This window comes from Periplaneta americana, chromosome 14, assembly GCF_040183065.1.
Source record: "Periplaneta americana isolate PAMFEO1 chromosome 14, P.americana_PAMFEO1_priV1, whole genome shotgun sequence".
Lineage (NCBI taxonomy): Eukaryota > Metazoa > Arthropoda > Insecta > Blattodea > Blattidae > Periplaneta > Periplaneta americana.
Genome location: NC_091130.1, coordinates 56,397,040 through 56,410,930, shown reverse-complemented (window position 1 = coordinate 56,410,930; position 13,891 = coordinate 56,397,040). Strand labels below are relative to the sequence as shown.

General features: G+C 35.7%; 1 protein-coding gene across 1 annotated transcript in view; it reads left to right on the top strand.

The window, feature by feature from the left end:
* Positions 1-13,891, top strand: part of LOC138713311 (uncharacterized) — a 157,571-nt gene that overhangs the window by 36,412 nt on the left and 107,268 nt on the right. The window contains exon 2 of the mRNA XM_069845296.1: positions 3,615-3,793. Within this exon, the coding sequence (XP_069701397.1) occupies positions 3,620-3,793 (174 nt within the window). The 5' untranslated portion in view covers positions 3,615-3,619. The remainder of the gene's footprint in view (positions 1-3,614; positions 3,794-13,891) is intronic.

The following is a 13,891-nucleotide window of genomic DNA, read 5'->3' as shown; positions in this document are numbered from 1 at the left end:
CGAAACAAATGACTAACATTATTTACTACTACAGGGACATCATTTTATTTTTACTAACATTTTTAATATTAACTTGCCTATACCTCTGGATCAACGCCGTTTGCTACACCCTTCCATGGCTGGAGTTCGATGATACTGGCGTAATATACAAATAAATCACATTACTAGGTATAGGAGGGAAGAAAAGTATCCATTTACGTAAACTAGGAAATATTGCGCTTTTGAGTTTGATCATTTTCATTAGGTTTTTGTTAAATTTAAATACAGTACAGTATTAACAATGAGTGTTTTTACACACGAACTGAGCTGTCCATATGGACGTATTCATTATGCAGTGTATATTATACTGTCTACAGCACATTAGCATACAATATAGAGAATGAAGTTAAATTAAAAAATAATCATAATATAGATATTTAAACACATTTTTTAAAATGGTGGTCCTTAATTTCTATACAGGCTTCAGTTCTAATGTGCATACTATCGCACTATAGACTATTGTACCTAATCCCAATTACCAGTTTCGTTCTTCGTACCAGTAACTCATGTTGAAATAATTCTGTACCTACAATATAAAATAGTACTTTACGTACTGTAAATTCAATCTTCACTTCTGCCCGATCCGAAAATATAAAATTACTCAGACATACTATCTACTGTCCGTCCAAGTGGTTATGTCGTAGGGTCGTAGAAAGGGAGGAACTCACTTGACAGTTAATTACTTAACGAGGCCCTTTTATTTAAGTTATTTTAAACAGTTGTATAATATTACGTACACGTCCAATTCCTAACAGAAATTAATGTTCTCAGAAAAGAGCTAAGACAGCCCAGCCACTAGCTGGCGAATAAAAGCTGGTGGGGGAAACCGGGATACGACGTAGGCAAATGGACGACAGTACCTGTGCGAAAATGATTCAATATTGAAAGCTCTTTCGTCACTGGAACGTACTGTTTACTATGACTGTAAGGCTACTATAACTGTATATGCGGTCTTGGATCTGTGTGGAGGACGGTTGAACTTCATTAGTAGAGAAGGGGTGGGAGTGAAGTACATTAAAAAACTCAGGTACAATAAAAATTGAAGTAAAAATAAAATGATGTCCCTATAGTACTGCCACACTTCTGTTCCACGAGAAATACTCGAAAGTATTTGATGTATTTGTGGTAAACCCGCTCGCGCGCAGTTGGCCTGTTTACAGTTCAGTAGCTCGCTCGTAGTTGACCTGTTTACAATTCAGTCGCTCGCGCGCAGTTGGGCAAAAAGTGACCCTTTCGCACCCACATGATACTATACCATTCGCGTAGGCCTTACCGCACTCTGTCAACCTCGGTCCCACGAGTTACCATGAGCTCTCTATCACCAACAACGATGACCACATATCCACGTGGTCCAAGTCCGGAAAGGAAAGAAACGTAGATGATGATGAAAGAGGGGAAGTGGAATTATGAAATGAGTCCGAGGTCCAACGCCGAAAGTTACCCAGCAATTTTGTTCGATTGGTTGAGGGAAAACTTCGGAAAAATTTCAACCAGGCAACTTGCCCCAACCAGGACTTGGACTCAGGCCCGCTCTTTTCACAGTTAGACGTGCTAACCGTTACTCCGTAACGATGGACAAATATTGGCTTACAGAAAATAGAACAGATCTGTCAAAATAATTGAAGGCAATACCACAAAAATGTGACTGGAATAAGTCCGTCAAACATTATCCAGTCACATCAGTTGATGTAGAAAAATCTTTTTCTACGATGAAAACTGTTCTATCCCATAGAAGACAGAGTTTAACATTAGAAAATTTAAATGTGTATTTCGTGGAAATGTGCAACAAGGTGTGTTGCATGAATGTCATACAGATTAGCTCATAATTACATTATGCCTTTCCTAACTCACAGCGCCTTTTTATGTTTTAATTGCGTCTGCCTGCCAAATGTGCCATTTTTAATTTACAGCGTCTTTTTTTAAGTTTCTAATTGCCTTTTCTCTTTGCCTGTTTTGAATATTACAAATTTCTAAACATCTGAGCATTATTTTATAAAAAAAAGCACCTAGAAGTAACAAATACAAACGTTAGATATGAACTTAAAAATTAATTTGTAAAATTAAAGTAAATGTAAAAAAATAAAATTCGTTAATTGAAAATGTATTACAAATAAAATTAATTTATTCCTTAGTGGATATTTGAACGTTGAGAGCCACCGGCGTACCTCAGGTGGTAGCGGGTTAATCTGTTGATCTGGAGCTGTGCTTGGGAGTGATTCGATTCCCGCTTGGACCAATTACCTGGTTGGGGGTTTTTCCGTGTTTTCCCCAACTGTAGGGCGCATACCAGGTAATCTTATGACATTTTCAGCCTCAACTCGCCATATACCATCTCGCTATTACCTATTCTAACGATGCCAAATAACCTAGCTGTTGATACAGCATCGTTAAATAACAGACTAAAAATATTGAACGTCAAGACTCGTTTACTATAATATGTTTGTCTGGCAACACTGGCGACAGTTAAAAATCCAAGCTTACTACGTCAGGATAATGATAATGGAGTATTAATAATACATTGTTATTTAATATTAATACGTGTATACATATCACCTTTTCTAGACTGAAAAATACAATTAAATTTTCATATAAAATAGATGCAAAAGTTTTACCAGCAGAAAACGAACATAAAGACTTAGGTATATTATTTAGCAGTAATTTTACATTTCATAGTCATATTAATAATATTACAAATTTGTTCTATAAAAGTTTAGGTTTTGTTATGAGAAATTCTTGTAAATTTAAAATCAAAACTATAATAATTTTGTATAATTCCATTGTTCGATCTAAATTAGAGTATGCTGCGGTTATCTGGATCCCAATTACTAACAAATATATTCTGTTATTAGAAAAAAAATTCAAAATAAATTTCTAAAATGGCTATATTATAGACTTTATAATAATTATCCTACTTATGAGAGTTATGCTACAATGCTTCTACATTTCCATTTTACTAGTTTGCAAATTAGACGTAATTGTCAATCTTTAAACTTCCTTTATGAAATTATTAACAATAAGTTGGACTGTGTTGATTTATTTTATTATATAACATTATATGCACCTAAGCTCAATACAAAATTTCGAAATTTATATTTCATACCAAGGGCAAATACTGAATCGCACAAAAATTCCCCAGTTTTCCAAATGTTACAATTGTACAATAAATTATATCCTCATCCGAATATTAATATTTTCAATATGAATTTCTCTAAATGCAGAATTACCTGTTATATTTTACAGAATATTGTTGTTAGTTAATTTCAAGCTACTTTCACACCTATTTTCAATTTTTCTCTTTTATTTTCTTTCTCTTTTTTCTATTTTGTTTCAGTTTTTAATAAGAGTATGTTTCCTTTTCCTTGTTTATGTTTTATAAATTACTTTGTCAATCTTGAACACTGTAATTGGGATTTGCCTGTTATTTTCAATAACAAATAAATAAATAATGACTGAAATGCTCAAAATCTTCTCAAAACAATCACTGATAAAATCTGTGTCTTATACGTAGTTGTAAGCTATATTTTCTAACAACAATTGGTCTTGAAACAATGATAATAATTGTTATTCATCCACAGGGTGAATGTTGCCGATGCCAGGCAACTGGAGATGGTCGGTGTCTGGATTTAACATGAGTCCCGTCAACATCCGTCATGCCGTCCTGCACTACCCAAAGTGGTGGGAAGCTCTCGGACGTGCCACCTGTGTCAGTTCAACGGGCATCAGAACGGGGACAGAGCTGCCGACCCTCAGCAAGGTGAGTATAGCCTAGCAACTTGAAGTAAAGCTCAGTAAAATACTCCAACTTCTGACATCTCCTCTCTTTCCTTCTCCCAACGTCCATCAGACACCAATCCCCTGTAAAGCCTCGTTCGCACTTTTCAAGTAATTTGAATTCAAGTCACTTGCGTTCAAGTAAACTGAATTCAAGTTGCGGATCAGTTTTGCAAATTGGAATTTCTGTAGTAGCAAGCTTTCTTGCCAGGGAACTGATGAAGATATTTAAGAAATGGAAGAAGCGTTGTTCTTTATTAGTTAGGAATTGGATTAGCAACAAAAAATAGGCTACATTACCATTGACCATTACAAATAGAATAAGTGAAATCATCAAGCAAAGATTTGATACTACAGTTAGCGTCCCGGTTTTGGGAAATCAAAATATGGTCACCCTATTTAACATGGAAATATCCAGCGCAAAAACAAAGGCGATGGATGCCCTTTAAAGATATAGACCCAGTTAGATCCAAAATAATTCTGAGTAACGTGGGCATCAAGCACTAAGTATGGGAGGAGGAAGAATTATGTACTACATGAATAAGCAGGCTGTTGGATTAAGAAAACATTGGTGCACATTGGTGCACAGTGTATAATATTAAAAACAAAATTAAAACAATAAATATATCTCTTCATTAATTCCCAAAATTAATATTTTAAATAAACTACTTTCTGACATTAAAAATATTTTCAAACGGAACGTGAAATTTTATGTAGTTATTTTTATATGGCTTCTTTCTGTTTGATATTTTATTTATTGTCTGTAAAACAGAAGAACTAACACCAATTTCTTAATATTGCATTTGTGTTTTAAATGCTAATAACATAATAAAGAGTTCAGAAAGAATATTTACATAAATTCCATAGTAGTACAATTATACTATACCAAGTGAATGAAACACATCATTCATAAAGAAAGTGATAATACAAAAAGAGCGATTGAGTATGACATGGTAAGTTGGAATTTATATTGATGGTATCTTTAGCCTTATAAAAGTAATCAATAAATTAATCAAAACAAAATTATAGTACAAAGCAAAGTTACCTAGGTATATGTTTTAACTGTAACTAGAATTACATAAAAAAACTCTTATCGCATTATGATTTTAAGGTGATATTGGTGAGCAACTTCCTATCATCAGAATATTAATTTTTTCTCGAAATCTGCTGAAGCCTCTATAGAGCTGACGTTTTTACAACACATCGGCACATCTCTTTTAATTATGATGTAACAGTAGTTGCTTTGTTAATTCAGTTCCTTACAAACATTTTCCATGTGAATATTTTCATAATTTTCAATACACTCTCTTCAATATTACGTATTTACCATATATTAGATTTACGAAAACATTGTTTCAGTACCTGTAAGGCTACTAAATAAACAGATCTGAAAATTTCACTTTTCTGTAAAAAAGTTGAGAAAATATTCATTTTGAATAAAAAGTAAACTTGTAAAAAATGAGCATTAAAATTAAAACTTACATTCTTATAATGCACTCATACTTCCCAGACAAATATAAACATTAATATGGAGAGAGTTTTAATAAGTTTTCTTCCCATTATCCATTGAATTAGTGCTGGCCATCTCTGTATATATCTCGACAAGCGGCATATAGGCCTACTACCTCTTTCGTCTGTCTCTTTCCTTTCCGTTGTAAAGCGCTCAGGCTCTTCTGAGCTGTAACGCGCGCGCTTGTACCTATGGGCATCAGTTGACATGAATGCTATGAAGTAAGTATCACAGTTCAGATATATAGGGTGTAATGTCTCATACCAAAATGAAGTTAACACGCCGGTAAATAATGAAATACATAAATTTATCCACATAACAGAACATTATAACGCACGCTTAAATACAAAGCATGACAAGATTCTTCTATAGTAAAGTTTTATAAATCTACGGCAATATCATCGTAAGATACATTTTGAATGAACCGTAGTGATTTTTTTGTGAGCTGGGACTAATTTCGAAATGTCGCTTCATATAAAGACAAAATAATATATTGCCCCCTCTTCATCAATTATTTTCCTTATCATAGACCCATACTCTCCATTAGTAAACTGAAACAAACATAAAACATTAAAACCAAAGTAACTTCATTCCCGAAACTGAATAGCCCTGATTCGGCGCAGATTTTGTTGTGTATGTTTTCTGTATAAATTAAAGACCTGTTCCTAAACCAAAGGTTTAACCTAACCTAAATCCAACAAGAGTTCCATTCACACCCACGCGGTTTCCTGTAAAATCACGATGAATGTAACTACCAAAACAAAGTGACAGAAGACAGAAGCGTGTGTTATTAATTCTCAAAAATAAAACTTTTAGATGATGTCATTGTTGAAGTGACGTTGGAACTGCAGACGTGGTGAGACACTGATGAATGCAAACAACTGTTGTGATGCGGCTGCCAAATTTGTGTGGCTTCGGTATGTTCAAATCCACAGCTACGTGTTCCAGTTCTTGGTTCTTATGTCAATATATATTTCCCTACATTCAGTGAAACAGATTTTTGCATGTGATGAATTAACTCTAAATTTGTTCGAGATGACGACATTCGCCTCTATATTCGATTTTGCCGCTCGCGGACATCTTAGTTTATTTTTATTTCTAACGTGACAAAATGTACGTCGTTAAATAATTTGATGGAGACTTTAATCTCTTTTAGGAAGAACTAAATGAAATCTTTGGTTCAAATCTCATTAGGTGACTTACAAAATGGATCATGCTAGTGATTGTGTATGGAAGTGTCAAGAGTTTTAGTATCCATGTTGAAGTTGACACAGTTAATTATACGGGCGTTCGAACTGACACTGAACGGGACGAATAAAAAAGATGAACAAAAATTTTTTTATTGAGATAAGACTCATACCTTTCGTAACAGAATAGGCTCTTCAGTATTTAAAAGCAATTTCAATATAACATTTAATTTAATATCTAACATTATTTTAATTTAAAATGTAGCAGTGAACCAACGGTTCCGGTAAATATTGACGTTAAGTATGTTTTTATTCTAATTTATTTTTGGAATATGTATGATAAGACTTTGTGTTAAATTCAAACATACCTTGTTTACATATTTCGACCTTTTATGGGTCATCCTCAGAACTGGTCGTTGTTGGTCTTGGCACCTCTTGTTTTGTTTCCTGTGAGGATGTGTTCGTGTGGTGTAATGTATAATCAAAGAGTGTGTGTGTTCTGAAGTTGACTTTGACTCTACATTACACCACATGAACACACCCTCACAGGAAACAAAACAAGAGGCGCCAAGACCAACAACGACCAGTTCTGAGGATGACCCATAAAATATCGAAACATGTAAACAAGGTACATTAGAATTTAACACAAGAAAGTCTTATCATACATATACCGAAGTGATACAGTGTTAAAAGTTGTGTAATCAAGATGTATAATTTTTTTTATTTAACACTTATGCCACATTTACAATCTGTCTACAATAGATAATAAGTAAATATTAATATCACACGAGTCGAGATGTTATCCCATGACAACACTCCAAAAGAAAAATAACAATGTTTCAAATAGCTGTAGTAAAAATGAATGGAAGGTCAAGAGCATTGGTCCTTTTAAGTGTTCTCATTGTTTGACTATTATCCAGCAAATTTAATGCATGATGATTCGGATGTTGATTTAATCGGTGCAGGTATTTTTTACTGAACTTAGAGATTTCTTCTTTCACAGTTGAAGTGTTTAGTTCACAACGAATGACATCATTACGGACATACCATAGTGCAGGGGTCGTCAGCACAGAGCACGCTGGGGCTAGTCTCTCTTACCCGCGGAAAACACAGTGCACTAGGGTGCACTCCGTAGCTGTTAACGGGTATGCTCTTTATCTCTCCCTGTTGCACGACGGTGCACACGGGACAGCACCGTGTACCCTTTGCACATTTCAGCGAGTGCTGACGACCACTGCCATAGTGCAATGACAATGAAATGTAAAGTTTTAGACTAATTACCTCTGCAGTATTTCAATGTTTGAGTTGCTAACAATTCCCCACAGTTGGATGCCGTATGTCCAGATATATGTTAGTATGACTTTATAAACAAGAAATTTATTTTCTAATGACAGTTTTGATTTAGGTTCCAAGAACGAATAGATTTTGATGTTTTAAAATTGAATTCTTTACGTTTAGTTTCAATGGGCCATATTCATAGACATTCTTAGCGCGGGCTTCCGGTGGATGATCAGCGAATTAACGTTTTTCGTATTCATAAACCAGTGTTAGCGATATGATATGATATGAAGCCTGTACAAGTAATCAGTTGACAGCCGGGGCTAGTTTAGCACGCTCGTAGCGCGGCCTAGCGAAATGTCTATGCATAGCACCCTATATGTTTACGCCATGTTAATCGGCGATCTAAATGCATACCTAAATATTTAACATCGTCTGCTTCAGGAAGTTCTTTTAAAGTTAATTTAATGAAATAATTTGTTATCAAGGACAGCCATGATACTACTCTACATAGGATGATGAAACGCTCAAGCTGTCGTTGTTAACAAGCTGCCAGTGCCTTCATTTGTACAATTCATTCATTCATAGTGTTCTACCCAAGGGCAGATTTTTCATTGCAAACACAGCATCCTCCAGTCTTTTCTATTTTCTGCCTTCCTCTTTGTCTCCCCATATGATCCATATATCTTAATGTCCTCTATCATCTGATGTCTAATTCTGTCCCGAACTCTTCTCCCATTCACCATCCCTTCCAGTGCATCCTTCAGAAGGCAGTTTCTTCTCAGCCAGTGACCCAGGCAATTCCTTTTCCTCTTTCTGATCAGTTTCAGTATCATTCTTCCTTCATCCACTCTTTCCAACACAGCTTCGTTTCTTATTCTGTCTGTCCATTTCACACACTCCATCGTTCTCCATTATCCACATTTAAAATGCTTCTAGTAGCTTCTCTTCACTTCGCCGCCGTAATGTCTATGTTTCTGCTCCCATATAATGCTACACTCCACATCAAACACTTCACTAGTGTTTTCCCTAGTTCTTTCTCTAGAGGTCCATACATCAGTAATTACCAAACTATTTACTCATCTTAGAATCTAATTACGCCATGTTTTCTCCCTTATTTAGTAAAGTGCTCATCTAGATCTTTCATTAATAATGGCACGCGTTTAAACGCGATTCTACATGCAATTTTATTTTGCATATTTTATTAAATTACAAGGACAATAAATGTTTAACTGTTATAAAAGTTTACATATAGAAGTTTCGTGACAATTGAAGTTGACATAGCGCTGGTTCTTACACATTTTCATGTCTTACAGCTTCTCTCGAATGACTCTTCAGCATACACGCACCATTAGGCCTCTCTATTTATATCAACATTGACGTCAAGAAGATTACCATTTATAATATTACATTGTAGGCTAGTTCAACTTCTTTCCTTTGGATAAAAAATAATTTTTCGTCTTTTGGCACTGCTGGTTCATCTTCTATAGCTAAGTCATTTGGACGAATCCCTATCTGATATACAGTAACTCTTCTACAGATGTCTTTGCCAATGTATTCAGTATTCCTTGTTTGTCTGTATGTGTACTTTTCCGTGCATATTTGCATGTATTGGCCTTTTAGAGGATAAAAACATTCATAATGCATGTTTATTTTTAGCTTAATAATGCATATAATATATATTATATTCTGTTTAAATGCATGTTTTAATGGTTTTGAGTGGACATCTCAGTTTCACGATGTTTATGTCCCTTATTTTAACTTCAGGAATTTGGATTGAAGAAGGAAAAAAAAAAACGAAATAACAGAAAGATGAAATAAAATGTTAAGATTTTTACAGAAAGATGTTAGAGGACCTTTCTCTGGACGGAAGTTCACTTTTACAACATTTTACCTACGATCCTCTACAGACTACGTGTCATAAATGGATTTATTACGTTGGATATTTTAATAATACATATAAGGAACACTCGAAAGAGTATTAAGTACGTTGGATATTTTGAGAATAATAGAGAGGAAATATAGCGGATTCGAGAAAACTGCCGACAAATAATTTAGGTCAAAAGCACCCTCTTTCAGGAAGGTTGTAAATTCTCTCCCTTTTCCAGTACTACTAGCAATTTAGATTCTTCTAAAATTGGAATCATTCCCTAAACTGTCTTTGTAGTGTGTGAACCTCGTAAGTGGTTAATGTGTTTAATTATTCTATTTGCGTCTGTTAATGTGATTCTAATATGCTTCCAATTAAAGGTTTCTCCATTCGGATAAAATGTACTAAACAATTTCAAGTCGACAAGTATGTCGTATCTGCTTCACTTACTGCAAGAATGCAAAAAAGGAAAGAATCTGCAAAGAATTCCATAGATCTCTCAGTTATGACGTGGGAAAGTGGATGTAGCGGCGAAAAGCAAACTGGACAGTGTCAAATGCGAACCCGAACTACGGATTCTTTTGTTCATTGAAGAAGGTTATTAGTGGCGAAAACGTGAATGAAGAATTTGATCTGATACTGTCACAAATATGTTCATTCAAGTTTGCACCTATAACTTCTTGCGATGTAGAGAGGTCATTCTCTGCCTACAAAAACATATTAACTGACAAGTGCAGGAACCTCACAGAAACCAATTTAGAAATGTTGTTAGGTTATTAACTAAGCAAAATAAGAAAAGTGAAGTGAAGTAAGACATTTAGAACAAAAATGAAAGTGCATATTTTAATACATTTTTCGCTTGATCGTGCATATTTCATAGTTAGATAGCGCATGAATGCATGCATATTTTGGGATTTTATAGTGCATGAAATTCTCGTCTCTAATAATGAGAAACTATATTTATCATTACGTGACGCTGATTAGTGTAAGTACAAATGTATGTCTATGAAGCTTTGTCAGCATCGGCTCATGCATGTAACATTTTTTTTTTTTTTTTTTTTAAGTTTACGACGCAAAAGATACACGCGTGTTGACTTAGAGAGTTCAGTGCCCAAGAAAACCAGCCTAAAAACAGAGCAACATTTGTGAACACTTAACGTGTATAAAATGTACACTAGGAATAAGTTTTCTAACTGGAAACTAAGCTACTAATTTAAACGCAGCGCAGAGCATACGGGATATGTCCACAAAGACAGCCAAAAATGTTACGGGAAATGTTTATGTGCATGTTGCTGCTTTCTTGTGAAGTCCGGATCGTGTTCATTGTCTTCCACTACAGTGGAATTTCAAAAGCTTGGAAGGACTCCAACTATGACTACCAACTTCGTAAATTCTGACAAAAATTACTACTTTTTTTAAGTTTTCATATATCTAAATGGAGAGAGCACGGTTTTCATGAAAGAAAAGTTGAAAATGTCTGCCAACACATCATTCAGGGGAAGAGGATCAGGAAGGTAGAGCTGTCATTGATCACTGACGTCTGTGGTAGGAGGGAATATGTTTAGAATCAAGATCCAGACTAAAAAAACAAAAACAAAAACAAAAAACAAATATAGTTCCATATTTTAATGGAAATGTACATTTTTAGATTTAAAGAATACATTTTAACCGTTTTTTAATTATTAGTATATATGTGTATGAGGGAGCCAGAGCGAGGAAGAGAGAGAGAATGCAAATTTTATTTTAATGGTAACTAAACCAATAATAATAATAATAATAATAATAATAATAATAATAATAATAATAATAATAATAATAATAATAATAATAATAATAATAATCCGGGGCGCTACAACCCTTGAAGGGCCTAGACCGACCAGCCGGCTGCTGGCCTCAAGCCCACATACCGAAGCAGAGGTTGACGATCATCCAACCAGAATGGAGGTATCGTGTGGTTAGCACGATGATGCCCCCAGCCGTTATAGCTGGCATTCGCAACCAGATTTCGCTACCTATCGTAGCTCCCCAAGTGAATCACGATGCTGGTTGGGCACCGGTCCCATACACTGGCCGAAATTTCATGACAAAATTTCTTCCCTCATGAGGACTCGAACCAGCGCGCATTCCGTAACGCGAGTCCTAGGCAGGATGCCTTAGACCACGACGCTACGGCGCGGGACAACTAAACCAATAGTTAGAATTATTATTCCAAGTTGGAGTTTAATATTTAATTTCAATTATAAAACAGTTATATTACCGGTTCTTCTATATGGCTGTGAAACTTGGACTCTCACTCTGAGAGAGGAACATAGGTTAAGGGTGTTTGAGAATAAGGTGCTTAGGAAAATATTTGGGGCTAAGCGGGATGAAGTTACAGGGGAATGGAGAAAGTTACACAACACAGAACTGCACGCATTGTATTCTTCACCTGACATAATTAGGAACTTGAAATCCAGACGTTTGAGATGGGCAGGGCATGTAGCACGTATGGGCGAATCCAGAAATGCATATAGAGTGTTAGTTGGGAGACCGGAGGGAAAAAGACCTTTAGGGAGGCCGAGACGTAGATGGGAGGATAATATTAAAATGGATTTGAGGGAGGTGGGGTATGATGATAGAGACTGGATTAATCTTGCACAGGATAGGGACCGATGGCGGGCTTATGTGAGGGCGGCAATGAACCTTCGGGTTCCTTAAAAGCCATTTGTAAGTAAGTAAGTATATGCGCAATTGCTTGTATTCGGTTAACGTAAGTGGAGCTAATTTTAAGAATAATTTACTCATTCACTCATAGTGTTCTGCTCAAGCGCAGGTCTTTCACTGAAAACCCAGCATTCTCCAGTGTTCCCTATTTTGCGCTTTTCTCTTAGTCTCCGCATATGAACCATATCGCACCCCTTGTAAAATACTGTCGCAAGCCGAAAATCATATATTACTTTCGTAATTTCCAACGTTGTTTTACTGGTTGGAGATATGAAATTCTAATACATACATAAGTGTTCTGCCCATGGACAGGTTTTTCACTGCAAACCCAGCATTTAAGCGAGAAGGAAGTAAATTATGACTTGCATAAATTTGCTATGTAATAAGGAGGGATGGAACTGTATACAAAACATGTGAAGTGCCATCTCATCGGAAGTAAGTGCTTAACGACAAATATATATAAACACAGCATTTTCCAATGTTTCCTATTTTCTGCCTTCCTTTTAGTCTCCGCATATGATCCACATATCTTAATGTCGTCTATTATCTAATATCTTCTTCTATCCCGAACTCTTCTCCCTTTCACCATTACTTCCAGTGCATATTTCAGTAGGCAGTTTCTTCTCAGCCAGTGACCCAACCAATTCCTTTTCCTCTTTCTGATCAGTTTCAGCATCATTCTTTCTTCACCCACTCTTTCCAACACAGCTTCATTTCTTACTCTTTCTGTCCACTTCACACGTTCCATTCTTCTCCATATCCACATTTCAAATCTTCTATTCGCTTTTCTTCACTTCGTCTTAATGTCCATGTTTCTGCTCCATACAATGTCACACTCCGTACAAAGCACTTCACTAGTCTCTTCCTTAGTTCTTTTTCCAGAGGTTCGCAGAAAATGCTCTTTTTTCTATTAAAAGCTTCCTTGGCCATTGCCATCCTCCTTTTGACTTCCTGGCAGCAGCTCATGTTAATGCTTATAGTACACCCCAAGTATTTGAAGCTGTCCACTTGCTCTATTGCCTCATTTAGAATTCGCAAGTTTATCTTCTGTATTTTTCTTCCTATGACCATGCTCTTCGTCTTATTTGCAGTTATCTTCATCCCATACTGCCCACAGCTATCATTTAGTGACATATCCTTTAGTACCATTTCTTCTTCTGCTAACAACGCCATATCAGTAGCAAATCTTATGTATTTTATTCTTCTTCTCCCTACTATCACTCCTCCCATGTTCTGAAAACAGTTACTTACTAAATCCTCCAAGTAGATGTTGAACACGGTCGGTGACGAAGGACTCCTTGACGTACTCCTCTCCCAATTTCAATTCCTTCTGACATTTCTACTCCTATCCAGACTTTGACTCATTGTTTCATATAAAGATTAATGAACAATCTTCTCCCTTTCCAATCCACACCAATTTTCTTTAGGATCCACATCAGTTTATTCCAATCCACTATGTCAAAAGCCTTTTTTTGGTCCACAAATACTTCATACACTTCTTTATTCTTCTCTAGGTACCTTTCGCCGATTGTC